The following is a 27,496-nucleotide window of genomic DNA, read 5'->3' on the forward strand; positions in this document are numbered from 1 at the left end:
ATTCTCCCTCAAATAAATAAATAAAATCTTAAAAAAAAAATTAAAAAAAAGAAAAAAAAAAGATGTGATCTTGGCCTTGATGGTGCTCAGTCTTATGCTCATCTTTGCTGCTTTTGGTTTTGTTCTGTGTGGTCATGGTTCAGCAAAACAAGGAGGTCTCCTATGGGGTTTCTTTTTATTTTTTTCTTTTCAATAATCACATTAAGTTTATTTAAAAAATTTTTTTAATTAACATATAATGTATTTTTTTCTTTAGGGGTACAGATATGTGAATCATCAGTCTTACACAATTCACAGCACCCACCACACCACATACCCTCTCCAGTATCCATAACCCAGCCACCCTATCCCTCCCCTCCCCAACCCCCAGCAACCCTCAGTTTGTTTCCTGAGATTAAGAGTCGCTATGATTTGTCTCCCTCCCCAATTACATTTTGTTTCATTTTTTCCCTCCCTACCCACCAATGATCTCCTGCCCTGGCTCTCAAATTCCTCATATCAGAGAGATCATATGATAATTGTCTTTCTCTGATTGATTATTCTTAGCATAATACCCTGTAGTTCATCCATGTTGCTGCAAATGGCAATATATATATATTTTTTTATGACTGCATGGAAGTATTCCATTGTGTGTGTGTGTATCACATCTTCTTTATTCATTTGTTGATGGACATCTAGGTTCTTTCCATAGTTACCTATTGTTCTCATAGAGAGTTTCTTAGAGGGGATCCAGATCAGATGTCCACTTGGTGTTGCTGTTTTCTCCTCTGGGCCTCTCTTCTATGGCCCCGATTCCAGTTTGTTTGCTGCTTAGCTGTAGAGGGTGCTCAGCTTTGGTGTTTTTGTTGGGGGAAGAGTACCCCTACTTCCTGCTTGGACTGCACCATCTGAAACAGCGTTCTGTTTTTCTGCCTTATGAGTACCCATTTCTAATAGTGAACATCCCTGGAATCTTTGGTTTGTTCTTTAAAACATTTAATTGCTGCTGTTTCGTTTCTTTGGTAAAATACTGTGTAAGATGGTTGACCTAAAAGAGACCATGAAAAATAAGCTGGGTTGTATTTTTGTAAGGGTTTGTTTATTAGTACTGAGTTACTGAAATAGAATACTTCCCAGTGGTCTCAGGGGGGAGGTGACCTTTGTCATGTGATTGTTTTTTTGTGAAGGTGTTGGGGAAGGTTAATTTGATTCATCTGATTTCTTTGGTGGTGGTGGGTAAGGTGGGTGAATGGGAGAGAAAGGACAAAACCTTTAACAGTCTCCGAATTAGAGCCTATATTGGCTGAGAAGAGGAGAGGATGTATTTATCCCGAGTGTCTAGAGCTGCGTGTGTAGGCCCTGACCTTTGCCCATGCTTTCTTCCTCATTCATGGTGGTAGAGTCTGCCATGATGAGTTTATTTGTCCCTTCACTGACTCACCATTTATGTGTACTGTATACTGTAGAAGGGAATGATTTCCACTTCTGTTAAATGATACCTTTTTGACCTTTCCTGGTACTTCAATGACTCAGCTTTCGCATCTGAATAAGAGTGTACTGGTACTCACCTCCTGGGGCAGTTAGGATGAAAGGAGATAATACACTGCATGTTTCTGGCACATGGTGGATACCTCAGAATGGTAAGGATTATAATGCCTTCAAAGAAGTCAGACCCCATCTGCGAGAAAAGCCACAGATGGGACCATAGGTGCTGAGAAAGGCTGGCGAAGGCCTGGAATTGTGAGACTGGATTTGGCTTGTTAGGGAAGGTTGCTACGTAGCATATTTGGGGTCAGGCCCCAGTCTGTGACCCTCACTGGGTAAGGTGAGTGACTGCTTAAATTAGAGCAGAAAGCAGTAAGCAGAAGGCTTGAGTGGTAAACCAGAAGTGTTGTCTCTCTTCCTCCTGTTAGGGAAGAGGGTAGAGTCAATACAACAAAGTGGCTGGGAAACCTGGCTCTTCTGAGTCAGACCAACCTGGGTTTCAGCTCTGGCTCTTCCATATACATGCTTTGTGGCCTCGGAGAAGTTACACTTCCCTTCCTCTCTTTTAGCTTTGGAGTCCTCATCTATAAAATGGAAATGATAATATCTACTTGGGAGTGTTGGGTGAGGGAGGTTTAAATAAAACAACATGCAGTGTCTTTCACATAGTACATATTCATAGAACAGATAATATTCTGCCATAGCACTGATAGATTACAAAGCAATTAAGCATTTTTCTTAGGAAATTACAGTCTTCTAATTTTTGTGGCTAGATTAATTTTTTTGAAAAGTCAGTCTCTGCTTGGATTCAACAATCAACTCAGTAAGTTCTTAGGGAGTCTGTCACTCCCCTGCCTCACACCCTCTGCAGGTTTACAGTCTTGTACTTAGAATAAAGTCCAAACTCTTTACTTCGATTGCAGGCCATTCATGAACAGATCCTGGCCTGCCTTGGCAGCCATGTGTCCTAACTCTGCCCCTTGCCTCATATGTTTTCATCACAGTGACCTTGTACAGAGGGCCTTTGCTCTCACTGTACCCTCTGCCTGGAATACTCTGCCGTTATGTTCACTTGATGGGCTCCTTGTCATTCATATCTCAGTTCTGCTGTTACTTAGGAAAAAGGGGCCTGCCTTTCCTCTGTTATAAAGTAACTGCTTATGTCACTGTTAACATAGGCATCTGATATTTTTCTTGTTTGTTTGCTTCTTGTTGATTCTCTGTTTTTCCTTCCGCCAGAATTAAGTTCCATGAGAATAGGGACCATGTCTGTCATGTTCACAGCTGTATTCACAGTGCTAGGAACAGTGCCTGGCACATAGTAGATGATCATACGTTTGTTGAAAGAGCTTGTGAGTGACAAAGGATTCTGTTATTACTCAGAATCTGGTTACACAGGTGTTCATATTCATATTGCTTTGTTTTGTAAATAAGTAAAACTAAGATGACTTAATTTCTTGTTCATTATTTATTAAGTGCCTCCCCCTTCCCCCATTAATTGGAACCTTCTGAGGAGAGGCAGTTTTCTCTGACTTTAGTTTATGTGGCTCTCTTTCTTCTTGGCATTTTGTTATTAGAAAGGGGAGTTTGTGGTTGCTGGACTTTGTGCATTGATTTTTAGGTGTTCTCAGGAAGCAAGCTTTAGTGCATTTGCTTGGAATAAAACAAACAAGAAAGCTCACCAGGACATGGCAAATTTATCTCACTCTGATTTTCTACCAACACTTTCTGCAATACTGTGTAAGTTCTTAGACAAGGACATTAGAGAAGAATTGACAAATTGACACCGGCCAGATAGAAACAAATTCACAAAATGTGAGTGAGTAACAAAGTAAGACATGGAGAGGTAAGAGAGGATAGTGCTGCTTTATGGCAGTGGCCTGGTTTTTCATGGGTAATAGTAATGGTATGAGTGAGAGATCCTGGACCAGTTAGTTAACTGTTCCTTTGGCAGAGGGCCTTTTATTCTGGGGAACTATACGGGGAGGTGCTCAGGAGTAAGTGGGACTCCAGCCACCTTTGTAAATGTTTGGGTCCTAAATCTGATTAGTCCTCAAATACTTGGTCTTGAATTGAGAGAATAAAGTCCCAGGCATGGATATGAGCAGGAGAAGGGTGTCTGGAGCAAGGTGAGCAGCAGGGGTGGGCTTATTTTGCTTTTGTATGCTTCAAGAACCATAGCTCTGTAGGTACTAGGCTCCACTCATTTCCAAAGCTCCCTTTCTTCTACCCAAAGCTTCCTCTAAGCATGGGGTTATCTTAATCTGTCTTAGGTATTGTTGACTTTTCCTATTGATAAAGCTCTCCCTTATTGATAAAGACTGCAACAGCCTCCTTGTCAGTTATGTCCTTACTCATTTTCCACCTTTGAAGGACTTAGCCTTGTGGTTAACTCAGGGTATTTGGTCACTCTGGCAACCACCTTTTTTGTTGTTGTTGTTAAAGATTTTATTTTTAAGTAATCTCTACACCCAACATGGGGCTGGAGCTCACGACCCCAAGATCAGGAGTCACACTCTGTACCATGGAATCAGTGTCTTACTGTGCTGTAGTTACTGACTATCCTCTATCCATTTGGGGTAGTCTTTAATTTATGTTTAAACTTACTTACAAGTCCACTTTTGGTGAAGCTCCCAACCCCCCTTATAGCAGGAATTTTAGCTATAAGCCGCAGGTTAGGTTTTTGAAGATTCGGGTACAAAAAGGTGACAGAAGGTGGTAGAACAGTGGCTCTCGGGACCAGCTTTTTCTGGGCTCAAAAATTATTGAGCCTTTTCTTAATTCTTTCACCTCCTTTCTTTAATCCTTTCTCGGCTAATTGACAATCCCTATTCCTTTCTTCTGTGCTCTGTTTCTTTGCCTTGGAGGTGTTTCTGCAGTTCTTACTCAGAAGAGCGTTTGCTTTCAGAATCTTTCACAGCTTTCTTTTATGGCCAGAGTTGTAGCTCCATCTCTTCCACCTGCCAGGCTAGAACATGTCTTCTTCTGTGATTGTAGAAGTGTGGTTGGGGTGGGCAAAATGCCCTTTATACTCTTATACCCCGTTGTGATTGTCCTCCATAATTTGGTATCATTTAAAGGTGGATTAGCCAGTGAGTCCCCAAATCAAAGATGCTCCTGACATTCATGGGTGTTGATGGCCTCAATTTCTCTGCTTAATCAGGCTGTTTAACTAATTAATTAATTAACTTACTTTTGGTTAAAAAGTAAACAAACTTGCATCCCTTTATTTTGGTTTGCATTGATTTTTCTCTCCTTTCTAAATCCTGAGTGAGAACTTCTTCAAAATGAATTGTCAATCTTTATGTATTCACAAGGATTTGGAGGATGAGACCTTGCAGCCTTGCCCTCATATTCTTTACCTATGCGTCCCATAGAATGATAGACTGCTCTAGACCTATAAATACAGAAAACAAACTGATGGTTGCTGGAAGGAGAGAGGGGTAGGGTAGGGGGAGTGGGCAAAATGGGTGAGGAGGAATGGAAGATACAGGCTTCCATTTATGGAGTGATTGAGTCCTGGGTGTCCAAGGCACAGAATAGGGAGTAGAGTCAATGACACTGTAAAAGCCATGGTATGGTGACAGATGGTAGCTACACTTGCTGCATCACTATACTGTACACCTGGAAGTGATGTAACCTGGTGTGTAAGCTATACTCAGATAACAATAACAAAAATAATGGACCGCTATGGAAATAGCTCTCAAATGTTTCTATTCTCTTAGACAACACGTGTGTACACACGTGAACACATTCATTTTCTGAAGAATGGATGGTCCTCTAGGAGGAATTCATCCTGTTTCATGTAAACGCCTTCCATTACAGTGACACTCTGGAGACTTTGTGAAAGATAGAAACAGGGAGGTTTTCCTTTTTTTCTTTCCCAAAAGGCCTCAAAGCTCTTAAAATAAACCTTAAAGAACCTGCTATACTGAGCTTTAGCTCTGAAAGCAGACACATTGCAAACCTGGTGCAATAAGACTCCTTCTCTTCTCTGATCTTTTTTCCTTTTTCTCTCTCAATTTATTTTAACATCCCCTTTCATGGTCTTACCTTTCTAGAAAGTTGATTCAGTCTTTTCTTGCCAGCTCTTGGCAGGAGAAGCGTCAGGACTTCCAGCCCTAATTTATGGTTTACATTCCTTCTCCATTCCCTCTCTTTGCTGTTATGGAACCTAATCTCGTGGCATCCTGCTGAGCTCCCTCCTGTCAGAAGGGACAGTGTTACCGCCAGTGACAGGTAGCTTTGGAATTTGATGTCAGTACTAGTGATTTGGGCAGAATTTGGGAGCCTGTTTTGTGCGTGTGCTGCTGCCTGAGAAAATGGGGCTTTTCTCGCTTTGGGTACCATCTTTCCCGCTGCCTGTCTAGCCCCAGTGAGTCCTGTTGCCAGGGGAGATGAAATGGAGAACTCTTTACCATGATAAATTCTGGGATTTTATCCTATGAGGTAACAAAATAGCCTTTCAGAACAGGATGTAAGGGAGTCTCCCTGCAGTTCCCATGGAACAAGTTAACCTTTCAGTTACATTTTTCTACATCTTTGGGGGCCCATTTGATGGGAGCTAAAGCAGTAATTACTCTAGGCAAAGAAAACTAATTTGGAGCCAGAATATTTTAATAAGAAGCTTAAAAAACCAGAACCTGCTGATACATGATAAATAGAAATTGGAGCTTTGTTCTCTTCTTATGTAATCCTTCCCTTTTTGCATTATTATGGTTTTTGGTTTTCTTCCCGAAATGTGAGGACTCTCCATTATTACTCTGGTAGTGGAATGAAGATGTTGGTGTTGACTGCCTGCCTGCTGAGTCTCAAACAGGTAGAGAGAGCAGAGGTGAGCTGCCTTCAGGTACTGCTAAACCTTGGGGTTTTCGTTCACCTGGGAAAGGGGTAAGCTTGGGGTAAGCTTGCTTTCATGTTCAAGTTGATTCATATTACCCCAAGGATTCCTTGGGACTGACTGTTTTTTCCAGATGATTCTGGGAAATGAGCAGTGAAGGGAATTTTGTGGAAGATTTTAAGAACATATTTGCCAATCTTTCTGAGCACTCAGAAGCTTAGGCAAAAATAGGTAGATTTGTCTCTTTAAGGTCTCCTCTAGGTGACAGTGGTAAGGCCATCAATTCATCTGAGGAATTGATGTCATATGAGTCTGATGTTAAGAGCTTGACTTTGGCGTTAGATGTGTTTTGTAATTCTGGCTCTGCCACTGTTTAGCTCTCTGACCTTGAAAAGTGATTTAATCCCCGTGAGTCGCAGCATCCTCATCTCTAAGAGGGGGCTAATGGCAAAGGGTTGTTGGTGCCCAACATAGAGTGAGTAAATACCCCCTGAATATTAGATATGGTTGTTATTTTGAGATACTGATGGAAAATCAGATGGAACCTTCTTGGCAAGAGACAAGAAGGTAGGACATTGCTCAGAAAACCTTGAAGGTAAGGGGTTGAGGGAGAGAAGAAAAAAGCATCTAGCAAAAACAAGAGTGGGAGAACTCTGGGTCCTCAAATGAGTTACCTATTGTTTCACTGCCTAATAAGTCCCAAGTCTTCTCCTTTGGTAATCCACCAAGTTGATTGTTTTCCCAGAAATCCTATCTGTGTGTTGGCTCCTCAGCAAAGACTGAATAGCCACATCAGCCACAAATGTCCTGCGTTAGCAAGACATCATTATTTTTACAGCGCACACTGCTGTGTTTTACCACCTGCACTTTGAAGTGTTAAAAATAATTAAAGCTGAACCATATTTGTCAGAATAGGTTCAAAAAGTGCATTTTGGGATGCTGTACCTTTGTTCTGACAATGTGTTCTTATTTGTTAGTTAGGATTATTAGTTTCCAGGATTGGTTAACTTGAGGCACCTCTGGGCCAGCCTGCTCACACCAATATTTACCCCAAGGGCTTAGAGAGAGGAGTTCAGTATAACTCACTCCTTTCCTCTGTGTTCCTGGGAAGTCATCAGGTGGTGAGCAGAGGATAGAGGGGCGCTGAGCTATTTGGAGCTGATAACTCCTTCCTAGTGTGTCTTTGAGGGGAAAGAAATTGTAGACTGGATGGAGCAGAGCAACAGAGGTTAGGAGCTTTGCGGTGTTGCGCAAAACAGTTAAGTGCAAACAGATTAGATGAAAGCCTTTATTAGAAGGTTTGGTGTGCTTTCTCATCAGGATTTTTTGGAATATGGGCTGTTTCACTGCTTACATGATAGTTAAAACACTAAGATAATGGCTGGGCCACTGATAAGCCTTTCCTGTGATATGGGAGAAGGGAAGAGACTTGTTTGGGGGCCTGTAGCAGAGGAGTTGTCACTGCTAAGTACTTCAAGTCTTGGTGGGGTCACCCATCAGACAGAGCATAGGTTTGGCTTGGTGAGGCTTTGTGCAGAAAAGGAGCAAAGCACAAGGCTTGAGAGTGTAGGCCTTGAGTCACCAGGTTCCAGGTTTGGACCCTGACTTTGCTCTCCTAACTGGGTATATTCGTTTCCTGTGGCTGTTGTAACAAGTTAGCACAGATATTGTAGCTTAAAACAGCAGAGGTGTATTCTCTCCTAGTTCTGGAGGCCAGAAGTCTAAAGTCAATACCCCTGGACTGAAATCAAGGTGTTGGCAGGGCTGTACTGCCTCCAGAGGCTTTAGGGCAGAATCTGTTCCTTGCTTCTTCCAGCTGCTGGTGGCTGCTGGCATTCCTTGGATTGTGTTCATATACTCTCAACTTCAAGTTCAGTATCTTCAAATCTGTGTGTCTTTACATCACCTTCTTTTCTGTGACTGTGTCAAATCTCCCTCTGCCTATGTCATATAAGGACACTGTGATTGTATTTAGGGCCTTTCTGATAATCCAGGATAATCGGTTTAAGATCCTTAACTTAATCATATCTGCAAATACGTTTTTTTTCCTTAAAAGGTAAAATTTACAGGTTCTTCTTGGCCTTAGGACCTGATCTCTTTGAAGGTCTGCCTGCCATACTGGGTGACCTTGGTAAGTGACTTTGACCAATGTAAGTTTGTTTCTTTATCTGTAATATAAAAATGGTAATTGTATATTCTGTGCCTCATTTCCATGAGGCTCAAATGAAACCCTGCAGGCCAAATACTTGGCACTTAGTACCTACTATTATTTATGTCCACGTTTGTTACTCATTACTGTTAAACATTACTATTATTGTTATTTAGCTATCTTCTGTGAAAGAGAGAGGACTAGTTTCTTAAGAGTTTATTTGACTTGGGGCTGCCCCCTGCCCCTACCCTAACACTCAGCTTGGCCCTCATAGCTCTAGGATCTTTGGCCATTAACCCTCACCCCATAGTCAGCTGGTGTATCCCCAGGCCACTTTTTTTTTTTTTACCCAGTCCTCCATTTTTCCTCAAGGCCACTCTCTTAGCTGCTCCTCCATTTTCCTTTTTCAGTGAATGAGCTGGTGTGTGGTAATAGGTCTCACACTTCAGGGGGTGTTGATGTCTCCTCAAAAGCCTATGTTGAAATTGTAACTCCTAGTGTGGCAGTATTTGGAGTAAGGAAGTAATGTTAAATCAGGTCTCAAAGGTGGGGCTCTGATAGAATTTATGTCCTCAGAGGAAGAAACACCAGAGAGCTCTTTTCTCCTCAGTGCCATGTGAGGGCCTAGGGAGAAGGTGCTCGTGTTCAAGGCAGGAAGAGAACTCTAAGTAGAAACCAAACAGGCTTGATACTGGATTTCTAGCCTCTAGAACTGTGAGAAAATATACACGTCTGTTGTTCAGGCTATCTAGTCTATGGTGTTTGATTGTAGTAGCCCTAGCAGACTAAGCAGAGAGGAGTATATAACCCGGCTCTTAGACCTTCTTGTGCCAGACACTTGGGTAGAAGGTTGGACTCTGGAATTATTCCAGTTACCATTCAGTGTAGTTTGCTGGATTGCTGTTTTCCCATGGATAATTCTAGCTCCATAATGAAGCATGGAAGAATATTATTTTTACAGTGGTATTTAGTATCTGATAGCTATTAGCCAAAAGGTACATGTCCCCAGTGAGGTACTGTAAATACATTTTATCTCCTCTATTACCTGCTGTTTCACGAACACATCCCTGAAGCATTTTAATCTTGTTTTTCATACTTGTCTTCAAGTGAGGAATTGTTCTGATTTGCAACTTCAGGGGATAATTACTATGTTCATTAATTTCTGTTCTTTTCTTCCCCTCCATTTATTACTGGTTTCTTGAGAAAATTTTTCCCTAAATCTACACTAACTGGAGACAAGTCACTTGATTAAAAGGGTGTTTTACAACACAGGTTTCTCTGGCTCTCTAGGCACACTGATAGGAGGGCTGTGTCAGCATCTTCTTAGCTGGGGTGAGGGTCTCCCTAAGTCTGGGCTTAAATGAGTAAGAGGCTTTTTTGCCGGAGGGGTGGGGTGGGAGGGCTGAGCTCTCTCAGCGCAGGCTGTAGGGCAGAATATTTTTTGCACTGGGGTATTCCTGGGGAAGGGGTGGGAGAAACTCACCCTTTTTTTTTTTTTTTTCTTTTCAGAGATTCAGTGATAGACATTAATTGAGCATGTGCTACATATGAGACATTGTGCACAGCACTATGAGGAACGTGGTTTTTGGCTCATAGGGATGCTCAGTGCATGTTGATTTAAGTGAGTGTGTGGCTAAATAGAGTGACCTTAGCATGCACAGAGACTGAATGCAAGCCCAGAGGCTCGTGGATTAAGGGTGCTATAACCTCCCTGGAAAGGTCACACGATTGGTCGCATCCTCATGAAGGCCATGATGCCCTAGCACTTGGATGTGCAAGAGGAAGCAGTACAAGAAGAAGGCTGTGTTGAGGATGGTTTAATTTTTTCTGGTATTTTGGCCTTGTGAGTCCCCTTTTCTTTTCATTGTAGACAAGGATTGTTAAGTATGTTCGTGTAAGTGCAGATGTTTCATAAAAGTCAAGTGATCACCCAAGACAGCTGAGGGAGAAGATGGAAAAATAGTGGTTTCGACAAGTTGGTTCAGGTTAGGGCAGAGGCAGGGATGTATGTGACTGACATGCTGGGGGAAAAGAACTGAAGAAGACGAGAAAGCAGAAGCCAAAAGGATTTGAATTAATCTGGAGCTAAATGGAAGCCCAGCTTAGAGAATACTGATCTGGGCTAGGTATTCAGGGAAAGAGTGCTGGAGAGATTTCTGTGAGAATGAGGAGAGATAGAGAGTAGTTAGTCTGGAACATGGCTCGGGAGGGGAGAGAACAGTGGGTAGAATGGCTGAAATCTTACCTCCACTGCCCCCACCCCATGTTTCTCTGCATTACGATACTTGTCATACCGTGGGGGCAATTTTTTGTTTATATGCCTTTTCTTCCAGAAGGGAGGAGAAGTGGCTTGGTCATCTCTATCTTGGTTACTTGACACTGTATGCAGCACATAGCATGTGCTGCCTACATGACTGATTGAACATGTGTGAGGTTAAGGCCTTGAGTGAGCTATCCATTAATGACCGAAATGTGAGAGGTTGAGGTTGGGGTGTAGGGAAGATGAGCGTATAACTGGCTGGGGTATAGGGGGGTGAATTAGGATAGAACTGAGAAGTGAGCCTGACATAGAATCTAAATCATCCTTTAAGAATTTACTGAACATTTCTCCTGTGTCAAGTGCCAAGAGAGCGTGCAAAGTGGACATGGTCCCTGTTCTTAAGATGCTTGGGACAACCATATTATAAGTGTAGTAAGTGGTGTCATCCAGGGGGTTATGCATGCTGTTGCAGCACACATTTTGTCCAGTGGAAAGGGTCAGTGGCAGTGCCCTGGAGGAAGTGTCTTTGAGGGTGAAGAGGAAATTTTTTAGGATGGTAGGAATTTGCCACATAAAGATGAGGGGTAACAGAATTCCGAACAGAGGGAACGACGTGTACAAAGACCTGGAGGTGGGAAACAAGATGTCTTAGAGCCCTGGAAACAAGTTTCATAAAGCCAACAGTAGACAGGGAGAGGAAAGAGACAAAGCTGGAGATACTGATCTTGGCTTGATGGTGGGCAGCCTGCATGTGAAATTTGGCCTTGATCCTCAGGGCCCTGGAAAACTGTTGGATGGTTTCAAGCAGATGGGGGTATAAAATTGTGTTCATGTTCTGGTTATAGAATAATTCATCTGACATTTAATCAAGGTGTGTACTTGTAATGTGCTGACATTTTACCCCACGATCTTTTGACATTGCAACAAAGTCTGCCCATTTGCTTGAAATCCCTGAGTTCTGGATCCTGAAGTGGGGTGGAGAGGGAGTTCCGCCTGCTGTAGGCCTGAGTCTCTAGTGTTTGATCTCAGGCTCAGACGGCTCCAGCTCTGTTGCTGAGTGAGTGTTGGGAAGGACCGCAGCTCCCACGGCTTCTGCAGCTGTTCCTGATCTCACCTCAGCCCCTTCACAGCAGCTGGCAATTCCTCAGCCACCATACATTCCTCTGCTCTGTGCTGTCAACAAATGGAAAATTTTTATGACAATGTCAAATAATGGGATAGGTTTTGAAGAGTAGAAGTGAAAAATAAAGACCTCTTTGCCCTTTCTCCCTGTAAGGGAATTTGAAAAATGGAGAAATTCTAAGTTGTATGTTAAATATCCTTGGGGTTTCCTTTCCTTTCCTTTTGAATATTTTTATATTAACCAAAAATCTGGTAGAGACACTTGTGGGAAGATAATTCCTTTTGGCTGGAGCTTAAGCTCCACATCGTGAGCTTTTTAATTGTCTTTCATCGGAGGTGGGTTGGGACCCAACTGTGCAGTCGCCAGCACTCATCACAGTCCTGTTGCTGTGCGAATTAGCTCTGTGAATCTGTATGTTTTCCCCTTGTACCTACCTAATGAAAGCCAAATTAAATCAATTTTTAATCAAGGAGATGAATGACAGGTTCTTCCTCAGAACAGAAACCACAAGGCCCCAAAGTACTGGATATAATAAAAAGTGAAGTTTTTATTTGCGTATGTGCTGTTAGGCATGGCTTTAATGTCAGGAAAACAGGAGGTGCCGTTAAAATAGTATTCGGAAATATGCCATCCCAGAGAGATGAAGGGGAGTGCTTTTCTCCCTGCCCCGTTTCTCTTTCATAGATCGCGCATGCCTGTGTATTCAAAGCATTCTGCCCAGGTACAGAGTACCTAGTAGGTGCTTGGAGACAGAATGAATGAACATTTGGTTTTGAGCAGGTCCTTCATGCTGCTCCCACCCTCTAGCTCCTCAGTCTATTTCTTCCTTCCATTTTCCATTTGTTCATTCATTCAACATACATTTTTCCTTCTTGACAGATGGGAAGGTCATTGGTAGGGAATGTAGTGAAGGGAAGTTTCCGTTGAGTTGAGGCTGAGAGACATGGCTGGATCTTTTCTTTAATACCTGTTTTGTCTTTTATTTGGGGGAATTGATTTCTAGGCTACTGTGGGCACCCACATTATCCTCCCCAAAATTGCCTTCTTCCATCTGCTTGCTTTGGTGGAAGGAAATGGCTTCCCTTGTGGTGAGGGAGGATGGTAGAGCCAGTAGGGGTGAAGATTCTTAAATTCAGTGGCTGTCCCCATAGCTTGTCTCTTTGTACAGTGTGTGTGGGGGCATTGTGCAGAGTGTGTGGGGGCATTGTGCAGAGCCCAGCTTGCCTCTACTGTGATTTGATTCCCATAATCATGGGTCTGGCTTTGGCCTCTGGGCTCCCAATGCATTGGCATCTCCAGAGGATTCAGGCAAGGCACCAAATCCTCCCTGCAGCCCACGTTGCAGCTTGTTACTGTGATTGAATGGGCTCCCTGAGTGTGACTCCTCATCTGAGGAAGAAAGTGGCTTTTATTGAGAGCCTTTGCAAAGGAGGAACTCAGGAGACTGGATTTTGGGTACTCCACAAACCTTGGGCTGAGCAAATAAGAGATTAAGTAAAGCTGTGTTGCTTCTGCTTCCTTATTGTGCTGACTGGCTTGGTTCTGGCTTCACCGAAAGCCTGCTGGGGTGGCCCTCACCTGAGAGGTGGGCGGTGGCTATAGCAATTTGGTCAGATGAGCAGAAGGGAAATAGTAGATGAAATTGACTGTGTTTGGTGTTGGATGGGCAGAGTGGTGGGGGTGGGAGGAAGGAGAGGGAGGTATTGTGGAGAGCTTCCTGGGTTTCTGGCTTTTGCAGTAGGGCTAGGCAACCTTAAAGGATCAGGAACGTTGGGGGAAGAGCATGAGTTGAGATATGAACTTGCTGAATGTGAAGCATACAAGGAGAGTGGAAAGCAGGCATATCCTTCAGGGAGAGGTGGCACAAACACTGCCTAGATTCTCAAACTGCTTTCCTGTTTAAGTTCTCTGCTGGGGTTTTAGGCCACTGTGGGGAGTAATACAGCCCAAATCCAGATTCTGTTGACTGGCTCTTTCTATTAATAGATACTGAGAATTTGCAAGAGCTAACAAACCACTGAACTGCAAGGCAAAGGAATGAGTTCATAAGCAGAGTTCACAAACAATGGTGACCTTCTTATCTTATCTTAGCAGGCATATAGCAGGTCTCCTTTTCGCCTTCCTAATCTCCCTCTCACTGTGGGCAGTTCTTCAGATGCCAGAGGCTGGCCAAGACAGTGCAAAGAGCTATGTGTTTGAAGCTCATCTGACCTGTCTGGCAAAGAGAGTTCTTGTATGCCTTGATGCCACCTGCCATAAGTCCTTTGCTCCTGCTATTGTTGAAATAAATGCATGTTCCTAGTTTCGTGCTTCCAGGTCTTCAAAAATCCCTCTTGCCTCTGCTTGGGATGCCTTTGTCATTGTTTGGCTGATTCCTTTTACTCTTTTCATCTTTAAAACTCACCTATTCCAGGAAGTCCTTTCTGATCCCCTCTGTCTCGATGAAGGTTCTCTCCTTCTCAGAGCCATCTGGCCACATCTGTGTGGGCTCTTTCAAACCAGTGCTTACTATAATGACTGAGGGACTCCTCCATCTCCATTGGCCATCTTGAGGACTCCGAGATGATTTACTTAGCCTTTGTATCTCTAGCACTTGGCCCAGGGCTGGCTTGCAGCGGGTCTCAATACATAGGTATTGAAGGATGAATAATCCTCCTGTTGAATGTTTTGGAAGTGGTGGCAACTGGACATATGTTTCTTAGTAGGTGGTAAGGATTCCTTCATCTTTTCTGTTCTCTAAAGAACAGAAATTTTGTTCTTTATAGCTCTCCTATATGGGAGAATGGACAAGGTCTTATAAAATATTTTTCTGGGGGCGCCTGGGTGGCTCAGTGGGTTAAAGCCTCTGCCTTTGGCTCAGGTCATGATCTCAGGGTCCTGGGATCGAGCCCCACATCGGGCTCTCTGCTCAGCGGGGGTCCTGCTTCCCCTCTTTCTCTGCCTGCCTCTCTGCCTACTTGTGATCTCTCTCTCTGTGTCAAATAAATAAATAAAAATCTTAAAACAATTTTTTTTCTGGATTGGTGGTACTGTTAACTTCTTATCTGAGGTTGAAATGGATTTGGCGTGGGTGAGGCACTGCAGGTAGTAAGTGAACATCATGTCTGGGCTGCGTGGGCTTAGTGCTTTTCTGTTTCTCTGGATGCTCTCCATGTTTTTGTGAGTGGCAACCCAAACATCTGGCTTCTCTGAACCCAGGGCTTGTTGCCTACTTGTTTATGGGAGTGGTTGCCTTTCAGGGTTAAGAGGCTGTAATATTTACGAAGCTTTTTCTACAGTGTTTTCTGTTGGCATTACCAGGGGGCCGCAGTGGCTGTTTTAAGGAGAGCTGCCATAAGAGGAATCCCTGAGCTCTGAGAGACAGGAGGAACTAATTGGAAAGAATTGCCTCCTACTCTGTGGCAAGGCACACTCTTCAGGCAAAATAGAAGGTGTAGGGAAAGTCCTGAGTAACAGAGACAAAAAAGTAAGGCTAACCTGGAGGTGAGGTGGTAGTTTTGTAGGAAACTAGGAAAACTAGGGCCTCTGCAGTAAGGGTGGGGCAGGGGAGGGCTAACTTGGCATCACTCACACCTTTGATGCTCTTCAAAGATACTGTCTGATCCCGTGGAATTGGATTCAGAGATGCCCACAAGGTGGGCTCCAAATGCTTACTGATCCTTGACCAAATATGCTCTGCTGTGAGGCCTATTGTGAGACTGACTGTTTCTAGGATATGTTTACCTGGGTGGGTGGCTGGCATGTCACCCCTTTCAACAAACCTGGTGCTATGATAAGGCTAGCTGGCAAGTTGTCCCTGTGGAGCCTGTTGTGGCAAGGGAGACTTTCTGTGGTCCCTTTGGCATTCCCATCACAAGCTCATTCACTGGAACCTAGAGTCCCCTTGCAGGCTCCAGTCTAGGATGCTGCTCTGGCTGAGTGTGCCCCTGTCAGTTGCAGGCTGATGACTCCTGGCAGGCTGGGATTTGGTTAGTGGCATCTTGCAGGGCCCCCTGACCCTACCTGCTGTCACAAATCCTGTTATATCCCCTTTGTATACATGCTTGAATATCTTCTGATGCACCACTCTTCAGAAGAGCAGATACCAGATGGGAGAAGTATCTCTCTTGGGTTTATGGATGTGTGTGTGTGTGTATATATATATTTTTAAATACACTAAAAAATAAATTGTGTCCTGGTTCGACTGTTTTCCATGCTCAGAAAGTGTTTGTCATGTTCTTGATCCCCTGTGGAGACCAGTGGAGCTGTGAAAAGAAGCCACCTCATTAGGAGACTCTAGAAGGAAACTGGGCTCTTCTGGCACTGCTTCCCCAGGGTATGGGCTCCTCATCTTCCACAGCCTGCCAAGGCCAAGGCCTGGGAATAGCTCCCCCAGGCAGTGTGCTCTGTGCCAGTGTCCAAGGATTTTAAAGAATTTAATTAAATAACTAATAGACTAGATGTTTAAGGTGTGATTTTGTTGACATTAAACACAGTATTTAAATATCAGTTAATTAGTGCTTTTTAATATTGCTTCTTGAACTCAAGTTTGGTTACTGTAGTTGATGTAGATACTTGACAAACCCAGGTTCAGTGTGGAGGCGTGGGGCACAGTTGAGCACGGACTTGGAGGAGGAGAGGAAAAGAGAACACATAATTTACAGCTGCTGAAATAATTCAGCTGTTTCCCTTGCTGATTGCTCTCCTCCTCTGTGCTGCTGATGCAGTGAATTGTTAATGGGAGGGGCTTTTGCTTTTCCAATCAGGGCTGGGATGAGGCCATTTTGATTGTTGGGAATAAACTCTAAGATTGGGAGGAACACTTCTAAGCTTGATTCCAATACCGAATTCCTCCTTAATCTCAGCACAGGATCTAAGCTTTGGGGTGTGCCTTGATATGATGAGGGCTGGATCCTGTTGGGTGAAAGCAGGCACTGAACTGCAGAATGTTGTTCACTGGGTAATGAGGGAAAATGGGGAGACGAGAATCTAGGGCTGGGGTTCAGCTTACAGGGCTGCAAACTGTGCTGCCCATAGAGAAGACTGCTCTGTGGAGTGGTTGGTGAGTGCGTGCAAGGTCTCCCTGCCAGAAAAAATCTGCTCTGCACATCTCCTTGAGTGGGTGTCAGTATTCTGGATTAAGGTGTTCATCTGCTCACCTGTTTGTCTCTCCACATATTCTTTCATTTATTAATTAATCAGCCATACTTTTATCGGGTGCTTGCTGTGGCCTAGACCTTAGACTAGCTAGGGATGGAACAGTGGATGAGGAAGGAGTCTGCTCTCAGGGAGTCCATATTTCCAGTACAATTTGGTGGGTCTTAGGGCAGCTGCACAGAGAGTCATGGGAGTACACGGAGGACCAGCAAAATATGGCAAATCAGACCCAGTAAGATACAAAAATGACCATCTGACTAAGTTGGGCTTATCCCAAGGTATGCAAGGGTGGTTTCACATTAGGAGATCTTTACACAAAATTTGCTATAATAACAGGCTAAAGGGAAAAACACTGTGTGATCATCTTAGTAGATGTAAAAAACACACATGGTAAAATATGACATCCATTCATGATAAAAAACAGCTATTTAAAAATAGAAGGGGGCTTCTTTATCTTGACCAAAAATACTTAATAGAAAAAGTACAGAAAACGCCATTTTTGCTTCTTAAATTTTTGTGTAATGAGCATACCCATGTGCTCATTGTCTCATATTTGACAGTTCCCAATTTGTGAGCAGTCTTAAATTCTCAGTGTGGTAAAATATATATCACATGAAATTTGCCATTTTAACCATTTTTTAAGCATATAATTCAGTAGCATTAATTGCATTCACAGTGCGGTACAACCATTACCACTGTCTATTTCTAAAACTTTTTTTTTTTAAAGATTTTATTTATTTATTTGACAGAGAGAAATTACAAGTACACTGAGAGGCAGGCAGAGAGAGAGAGAAGGAAGCAGGCTCCCTGCTGAGCAGAGAGCCCGATGCGGGACTCGATCCCAGGACCCTGAGATCATGACCTGAGCCGAAGGCAGCGGCTTAACCCACTGAGCCACCCAGGCGCCCCTCTAAAACTTTTTTTTTTAAATCCTCCGAGACATAAGCTCTGAACCCACTAAGCAGTAACTTCCCATTTCCTATCTCCTCCCCTCAGTTCCAGTGACCTCTGACTCTCAGACTTTCTTGTCTGAATTTGCCTATTGTAGGTACTTCATATTAGTGGAATTACATAATATCTTTTTTGTGTGTCTGGCTTATTTCACTTAGCATAATATATATATTTAGCATAATATTTTTAATGCTCATCCATATTGTAGGATGCTTCAGAACTTCATTCTGTGACTGAAGAATCCATTGTATGCATATACCACATAAAAAAAAATCTGCTAAAATATCTACCCATCTCTTGGTGAGTACTTAGGTTATTTCCACTTTTTGGCAACAGTGATGTGCAAATATCTTTTGAGTCACTATTTTCAGATATTTGGGTATATACCTAGGAGTGGAATTGCTGGGTCATAGAATTCTCTGTGTAGCTTTTTGAAAAACTGCCAAAGTTTTCCACAGTAGCTGCACCATTTTACATGCCCTCTGGCAATATACCACTTTTCCATATCTTTGTCAGTGGTGGTTTTCCTTTTTTTTTCCCTTTCCTTTTAATCATTGCCATTTTAATAGGTGTCGGATGGTATTTCTTGTGATTTTGATTTGCCTTATGGTACCCACAACTGATAATAAGCACAATTTCATGAGCTTATTGGCCACTTATGTATTTTTAGAGAAGTAACCTTTTTTCTATATTGTCTTCACCAGCTTTCATTTTATTTGTTTGTTTGTTTGTTTGACAGACAGAGATCACAAGTAGGCAGAGAGGCAGGTAGAGAGAGAGGAGGAGGCAGGCTCCCTGCTGAGCAGAAAGCACGATGTGCGCAGCTCTATCCCAGGACCCTGGGATGATGACCTGAGCCGAAGGCAGAGGCTTTAACCCACTGAGCCACCCAGGTGCCCCTCCTTCACCAGTTTTCAAATTGGGTTGCTTGTCTTTTTGTTTTTGAGTTGTAGGAGTTGTTTCTATATTGTGGAAAATTTAAAAAAAAGAATTTATTTATTTGCGAGAGGATAAGAGAGTGAGCGCACAAGCAGGGGAGAGGTGGCAGAAGGAGAGGGAGAAGCAGGCAACCCACGGAGCAGGGAGCCTGATGTCGGGTTCTGGGATCATGACTTGAGCCAAATGCAGACGCTTTACCAACTGAGCCACCCAGGTGTCCCTATATTGTGGAAATTAAACCCTTATCAGATATGTGATTTGCAAATATTTGCCCCCATTCTATGGATTTTCTTTTCATTTTATTGCTAGTGTTGAGGCACAAAAATTTTTAAAATTTGATGGAATTCAGTTTATATGTTTTCTCTTTTATTGTTTGTGGTTTTAGTGTTGTATTTAAGAAGTTTTTGCCCAATCCAGGATCACAAAGCTTTGCCCTTATGTTTTATAATTTTACTGTTAAATGTAGGACTTTAATCCATTCTTAGTCACTGACACCCTTGTTAAAAATAACTGACTGTGGGGCGCCTGGTGGCTCAAAAATCACTGACTGTAGATGGGAGAGTATGTGTTTACCTTTATGTAAGTACCATGTTGTTTTGTTTGTTAGCTTTGTGGTCCAGTTTCGAAGTCAGCATATGTGAATCCTCCCACTTGGTTCTTCCTTTTAAAGATTCCATAAGAATTTTAGGATCGGTTTTTCCATTTCCTCGAAAAATGCTGTGGGGATTTTGACAGATAGTGCATTGAATCTGTAGATTGTTTTGGGTAGTATTGTCATTTGACAATACTACGTCTTCCAATCCACCTAGAACATCTTTGCATTTATTTAGGCTGTCTTTAATTTCTTTTAGCAGTTTTGTAGTTTCCAGTGTACAAGTTTTTTCATTTGGTTAAAGTATTTCTTTTTTGGTTAAATTTATTCCTATTTATTTATTTAAGAGAGAGAAAGAAAGTGAGAGCGCAGAGAAGGAGAGTATGAGGGTAAAGCAGACACCCCGCTGCATGGAGAGCCCAACGTAGGGCTTCATCCCAGGACCCTGAGATCATGACCTGAGCTGAGGGCAGACACTTAACCACCGAGCCACCCAGGCACCCTAGATTTTTTAAAATGCTGTTTTTATATTTTTTAAAGATTTTATTTATTTATTTGACAGAGATCACAAGTAGGCAGAGAGGCAGGCAGAGAGAGAGAAATGGGGAAGCAGGCTCCACTGAGCAGAGAGCCTGATGTGGGGCTCGATCCCAGCACCCTGGGATCATGACCTGAGCCGAAGGCAGAGGCTTTAACCCACTGAGCCACCCAGGTGCCCCTTTAATGTTATTTTAAATGGAATTGTTTTCTTCATTTCCCTTTCGGAATCTCTTTTGCTAAAGTATAGAAACACAACTGATTTTTGAATATTGATTTTTGTCCCTGCAGCTTCGCTTATTAGCTCCAACAGGTTTCTTATAGATTCTTCAAGGTTCTCCACATATAAGTTTATGTCATCTGTGAATAGAGATAGTGTTGTTTCTTCCTTTCCAATATGGGTATTTTTTTTTTCAATATGGGTATGTTTTATTTTTCTTTCCTACTTGTTCTGGCTAGAACTTTCAATATTAATGTCACATATAACTGACGTAAGCGGACATCCTTACATTGTTCCTAATCTTGGAAAAAACTTTCAACTTTTCATCATTCATGTTAGCTGTGGGTTCTCCATACATGATCATCTTTATATATGTCCTATATCATGGTAAAGCTCTCTTCCTGGTTTGAATGTTTATGGAAGAATGTTGGATTTTGTTAAATGCTTTCTGGGTATCAGTTGAGATGATCATGGTTTTGGGTCCCCCCCTTATTCTATCAGCATGTAGTAGTAAATGGATTAAATTTTACTTGCTTAACTGCCCTTTTATTCCTGGGATAAATGCCACTCAACCATGTTATACAATCCTTTTTTTTTTTTTTTTTTTAAAGATTTTCTTTCTTTATTTGCCAGAGACAGAGGGAGAGAGCGCGAGCGAGCACAGGCAGACAGAGAGGCAGGCAGAGGCAGAGAGGGAAGCAGGCTCCCTGCCAAGCAAGGAGCCCGATGTGGGACTCCATCCCAGGACCCTGGGATCATGACCTGAGCTGAAGGCAGCCGCTTAACCAACTGAGCCACCCAGGTGTCCCTACAATCCTTTCTAATAGGGTGCTCAGTTTGGCTTGCTAGTAATCTTTTGAGGCTATTTGCATGTATATTCATATTGTTCTATAGTTTTCTTGTAGTGTCCTTTGCTTGCTTTGGTGTCACGATCTAGACTCAGAGGACTCAGTGTTCCCTTTTCTTGTTTGTTTGTTTGTTTTTAATATTTGGAAAGATTGGTATACTGTTAACTCTCTGAACAGTCACTTTGCTGGCTTAGAAGGCCCTGGGCTGTGTGGCATGATGGTCCTTATTTGAAACTCTGGCCTTAAAGCTGGGCCAGGTCATCTTTTACATACTCTTTTGTCTTAACACCTCCATCTTGACCACCTGTCTAGTGAGCCATTCACACCGATGATGCACACTGGCAGGTACTCTGGCAAACAGGGTGAAGTTGATAAGTTGGACTTGAAGATTGCAGCTTTGCCCTTGTACTTTTTCTTTAGGCTGATGAATGGATGATCTGTTCTTGGGCTTGCCAGACAAGAGCAAGGCCTCTGAGCCATCCCAAGGACCAGATCAAGTCAACAGACAAGGGAATGGGTTCCATGTTGAAGATAATATTTATTTTTTTAAAGATTTACTGATTTGAGAGAGAGAGAGAACACACACGCAAGTGGGGGGAGGGACAGAGGAAGAGAATCTTCAAGCAGACTGCCTGCTGAGTGTGGAGCTGGATGTCAGGCTCAGTTTCACAACCCATGAGATCCTGGCCTGAGCTGATACTTAACCAACTGAGCCACCCAGGCGCCCCGAAAATAGTATTTATTTTAAATGTTTTCTTACATAGCTAACGTTTCAGGAAGAAAGACTCCATTGAACATAGCTTCTCGTAATTCTAATTTCATATCCGATCTTAAAGGTGGTCACACATACTATTTTTCAAAGTAATATTTCATACACCTGTGCTGTTATGTTCTGCTTCTGCTTAAAAATATGTATCTGTTTTCCTGTATCATCACTGTCCACAAGTTCACCTATTTAAAATTTTTTTCATCTGTTTTAATGACAACACTGTTTTCCATTGTGCTGTTCCAGATGACCTCCCCCCCTTTTTAAGATTTTACTTATTTGACAGAGAGAGAGAGAGAGCAAGAGAGAGAGGAAGTGTGTACCAGCTGAGGGAGAAGGACGAGCAACTCCTCGCTGAGCAGGGAGCTGGATGCAAGGCTCCATTCCAGTACCCTGAGATGATGACTTGAGCCAAAGTCACACGTGTAACCAACTGAGCCACCCAGGCGACCCAGATGATCCCTTTTAAATTAAAAAAAACAAAAAATAAAAAAATTATTTATTTGAGAGGGGGAGAGAGAAAAAGAGCAAGACCAAGTGAAAGCATAAGGGCTGGGGGAGGGAGAAGCAGACTCCTCTTTGAGCAGGGAGCCCAATATGGGGCTGGATCCCAGGATGCTGGGATCACAACCTGAGCCAAAGGCAGCCGCCTAACCAACTGAGCCACCTGGGTGCCCCCAGATGACCTCTTTTTAGATTGTTGATTTTATTCCATCAACAGGTACTTTTGAGTGCCAGGCACAGTGTTGGGCAGTGGAGATACAGCAGTGGACAATTATTCCTTCCTTATGGAGCTCCTAATTTGGTAGGGTCTAGTTATTAAAGGCCCATGAAATGGAATTTCATTAGGCATGTAACAGCCTTAGAAAGGATGACAAGGTTGTGTAGTCCCCAGCTCCGGCTCCTATCATTGCTTTCTGAAAACCAAGTGAGACCTTGGCAGGACAGGGGCATTTCTGCTTGTGAAGCCCAGGATGGGGAGCCCTGGGACAATGGCAGAGTCGACTCTGAAATGGGGCTGTCGCAGCGGGGAAGACTGCTGTTTCCTAGGCAATACTCTGCTTAATATTTTTAGTGCGTGGTCACGGCAGAACTAAATGTGGTTTCTGATCCCAAATTGGTAATAAATGTAGACATATTTAGAGTCAGAAACAATGCATTTAAAATCCTCTGCTCCTTAATGGTCCTGCCAAGTGCTGAGTTTAGGTTTCTTTGTTTCTTGGCTACCTACCCAGCCTCCCACCATCTCTTGGAGAAGGCGCCCGGTTTTTCTTTGGGTGTTAGGTGGGATTGTGAAAGCCGTGAGTTAGGGCTCCCAGAGCTGTATTGAGAGGCATCTGATTTTTGTGTTTCTGCCCACGTATGTAAATGTGTACATTTTAAAATTCATCCCTCTTTCAAGTTTTTAAGGATCTGGGATTATAAATAGTCTTGGACTCTAAGGCATATTAAAAATAAAATATGATGTTTCAGTTGCCGATTTACCTGGAAGACCGAGTCATTGCCAACATGGTAGTAGCAAGTTCCATGCTTGGTGACCTGTCCTCATGCTGCACTAATTTTTTCTGTAAGTTAATGCTGTTTTCTTCGGGCTCCTGAATTAGCTTAAGGAAGAACCTAATTGTTGCTCCTCTCATCATTTTGAAGTTGTAATTGTGTCTCAAGTTGCCTAGAACAGTATACATTTTCTTGTTCCATATTTCTTAAGAGGGCTTTCTTTTTGCTGATTGTACCATCTGAAACTCATTTGTAGAAGGGTTATGTTACCCACTAATGGTGCATGGGGTACCAACTACCTGCGGACAGTGGTGGTTCTGTAGTATGGTGCTTAGTGTTCTGTTCCTGTAGTATGTTGTTCTGTTCTGTAGTATGTCCGGTTCTGTGATATGTTGCTCAGTGTTTTCTGGAGACTGAGCATAATGGTAAAATATCTTTGTGAGGTACCTGTTTCTAGAGTGGAGTGCTGAATGCCTATAATCCAAAGTGCCAGAATAGCTAGCATAGAATAAGGGTTGGTGTACTTATGGATTTGCAGATGGTCCTGTTAGAGTTATGGACAGGGAGTTGAACCTTCCTTCCCCTTATCATTTCACGAAGAGGACTTGACCTTCTCTGGAAGCTTGGAGGCAGCAGGGAAAGGAAAGATGAACTCCAGTTCTGCCTCAGGTTGTATATGGATGAGTGCGTGAAAGTCCCTGGTTTTCTTTGAGAGCAGGCTATAGAGAAAACCCATTGTGCTTACTATCAGGAGATCCATTTATTATTATTATTATTTTTTAAAGATTTTGTTTATTTATTTGACAGAGATCACAAGTAGGCAGAGAGGCAGGCAGAGAGAGAGGAGGAAGCAGGCTCTCTGCCGAGCAGAGAGCCCGATGTGGGGCTCGATCCCAGGACTCTGGGATCATGACCTGAGCCAAAGGCAGAGGCTTTAACCCACTGAGCCACCCAGGCACCCCTCCATTTATTATTTTAAAGGAGAGGGAAAAAGGAGGACCTGGCGCCTTACTCTCTGGATGCCAGCTGACCCTATCTAGGGTGGTCCAAATAGTCTAAGTCTGCTGAATTTGGCCCGGCTGTTCCTGTCTTCTCTATTGTCCCCTTAGAGGTATTGGAGTTTGGAGACAGAACTGAGTCACCAGGAAGTGACCATTCTTTTTTTTTTTTTTTTTTAAAGATTTTATTTATTTATTTGACAGCATAAGCAAAGGGGAGCGGTAGGCAGAGGAAGAGGGAAAAGGAGGCTCCCTGCTTGATGTGGGGCTCAGTCCCAGGACCCTGGTATTGTGACCTGAGCTGAAGGCAGTCACTTAACCACCTGAGCCACCCAGGAGCCCCTGAAATGGCCATTCTCAGTCATTTCTTTAGTGGACACTGATGCAGATCCAGCCAGCAATGCTGAGATTTCCATGGAAGTGCCTATGTAGCCACCTAGAGTGTAGTCCAGATGGCTCAGGGAAACTGAATTCCAAGGAGAGACTTGGCTGTTAGAACACAAGACAATTCTGTAAGAGAATGAAGCTCTCACTGCTTTTGTTTATCCTATCCTTGGCTTGGAATTTTCTCTCAGAATAGTTGTTAATGAGAGCTACAAGCTTCTTGAGCCCTAACTTAGTGTCAGGCACTGTACTCTATGCTTCTTCATAACATCTCACTTAATACTGACAGCCATTCTACAAAGTAAAGTGGTTACTATCAAGTCCTTTAGTAGATGGATTTGAAACCTGGAGAGGTTAAGCAGCTAGTTCAAAGTCCTGCGACAAGTCCAAGATACCTGAGTCAGAATCCAGAGCCCACATTCTTTTCATTACATCAGAGTGGAGATGGGGTAGAGTAGAGCTTCTAGTACCCCTTGCTTTTATCAGACACAGGCCCATCACTCTTAGGACCTCAAGCAGGGTTAGGAAGCAAGTATAAGGAGTAGGTCTTCTTGCCCACTCTTTGCTGGGAGTTTGTCATCTAGGGCCTAGGGGAAGTATAATTAGCTGGTCTGGGATATTTCTCTAACTCACCTGGTCACTTACTGGTGTGCTTAGGCAAATGACGGTCACCTTTTTGGGCTCCATTTTCTTCTGCTGTGAAGAAGTGATTCTGTCCTCAGTGTTCCCTACATGCAGAATGGGGATGTCATGATCACAGAGTAGATGGAAATGAGCCATCTCATTTCCGAGTTCTTGAGCCGAGTTCTTGGCAGACAGTCGGGTATACATGAAGGGAGCGTGTGGGGTTGGAGAGCAACAATATTTGTCCTTCCTGTTCTGTGTTGGGAACCCTACATAATGGGAGTTTAAGAGGTCAAACCACACAGAGTGCCAGTGATCTGGTTGCAACATGAGTTAAGGATGTTCTTCCTCTTGAATGTCTGTGCCTCATATGTTGGTTGCTCTGTGCCAAGGGCATTCACCAATCAAAACATACTGTGTGTGTGTGTGTGTGTGTGTGTGTGTGAGAGAGAGAGAGAGAGAGAGAGAGAGAAAGAGAGAAGCTTGGACATGGTAGAGGTGGGTCTTTCCACAAGAGGGCCCCAATAAGCTCATTTAAAATTTTTTCTCCTAACACAAAATGTGTGCCTTTGTATTCACACTGTTGTAGAATAAGTAATATGAGTCCAATTTCTGTTGCTGATTCATAGGCCACTGGAAAGGCAGTGTGGCCTGTGGAAAGAGGATGGGTTCTGGGCCAACTGGCTTTGATTCCTTACTACTCTCTGGCTTCATGATCTTGGGCAAATTATTTAACCTTTCTGAATTTTAGTCCCTTCATGGGCAGACTGAGAAACATATTAGAACCCTATCAGAGAGTTGTTGAGAAGAGTGAATGAGCTTAGAACTTTGCTTGGAACATAGCAAGTGCTTTATAAACACTGACTGATTACTATGAGACAGAATTTATTTCCCTGTGGGCAGCCCAGATAGTGCGTTTGAATCCTAGGGGATTTGGTGTCATTGAGGTATTTCTCTCCATCCCATATTACAAAATACCAGGACTAAAGCTTCTGAGCAGTCTGAGGCATGGCCGAGAGCTAAGAGAAGGTGGAGTTGTGTCTAATGGGAGTTTGTTCTTGATGGTTTGCTTCCCTGCCCCCTTCTTTTGCCGGTGTGACTGTCCCTGTCATTATCCTGAGAATTTGTATGTTAGAGAAGGTAGTTCTACACCACCGTAAGAACCTTTCTATGGCATTAGAGGATCCATCTGTAGGATCTGACCATTGGAGTCGATTTTTTCTCTGTTATCATTAAGACTTGAGTGATAATATTGAAAAAATTGGATTTACAGAAGTGGCCCCAAATCTCCAAACTTAAGTTTACTCACTCGAGCTTTCAGAGGATTCTACTTATGTGCCTCTATTTCTTCTCACGTGTGCCCTCTTTTGCAGGGCCCTCTGGCTGCCTCATTGCCAAATCCAGTGGTCTTTTATATCCTCATTCTGATCTCTTGACATTGTTGCCTATAACTTGAATTTCTCAGGGTTCTTTCCTCTGTTGATCTGTTTGATTCTGCACTATTGTTTTTGTTCCTTGTTTGATAATGTTGCTTGCTTTGCTTTCTTCTTAAACTCCAGCCATCATGTGAAGATTATTCTTGCTCATTGTTCCTATCCCTCTGGGTTTCTCTCTAAGACAGGGACTCTATTCTTGTTGTTTTGCTTATTATCTCTGTGGTTGTGGCATGAAGTTCTGACCCTGTCCTGGCCTTCTGTACCTCTTTGTCTTTGGTAGGTGTGAAGTTGCCAGAGCAGAGCTTTCCTGGATCTACTGACAAGCTTCAGGCCTAAAGGTATTGAACCCTGGTTATCCTTTTTTTAAAAAGACTGTTTTTGTCAGAGAGGGAGAGCATGCACACAAGGAGGGGGAATGGCAGGCAGAGGGAGAAGCAGGCTTCATGAAGAGCAAGGAGCCTGATGTGGGACTGGATCCCAAGATCCTGGGATTATGACCTGAGCAGAAGGCAGACACTTAACCAACTGAGCCACCCAACTGTCCCCTGGTTATTCTTCATGTAGTGAGTGCCTGCTATGTCTTCTAGGTCTTCAGCAGATCTAATGAAGATTGAATCTTAAATTCCCTTCTAGCATTCAGATTTATTGAAGGCTCTGGTTGAGTAGCATAGGTCTGGAGAGGGTTAGGCTCGGCTTCTCTTTGCTTTGTCCCTTTTGGGTTTGCTCTCTTTT

General features: G+C 43.1%; 1 protein-coding gene across 13 annotated transcripts in view; it reads left to right on the forward strand.

Annotated features, from left to right (window-relative positions):
• Positions 1 to 27,496, forward strand: part of SIL1 (SIL1 nucleotide exchange factor) — a 208,456-nt gene that overhangs the window by 19,562 nt on the left and 161,398 nt on the right. For 4 of the 13 annotated variants that reach the window (XM_082725577.1, XM_082725567.1, XM_082725563.1 and 1 more), the window contains exon 2: positions 8,361 to 8,435. The exons of 5 other annotated variants lie outside the window; for them this stretch is intronic. Coding sequence is in view for 3 of the 8 variants with exons in the window: in XM_082725562.1 (XP_082581688.1) it covers positions 18,173 to 18,223 (51 nt within the window). In the remaining 5 variants the exon portion in view is untranslated. Of the gene's footprint in view, positions 1 to 6,215; positions 6,299 to 8,360; positions 8,436 to 18,131; positions 18,224 to 27,496 lie in introns of those variants that run through there. 4 more of the 13 variants (XM_082725562.1, XM_082725571.1, XM_082725564.1 and 1 more) reach the window with 3 other exon arrangements.

The sequence above is a fragment of the Mustela nivalis genome (assembly GCF_964662115.1).
Source record: "Mustela nivalis genome assembly, chromosome: 3".
Classification (NCBI taxonomy): Eukaryota; Metazoa; Chordata; class Mammalia; order Carnivora; family Mustelidae; genus Mustela; species Mustela nivalis.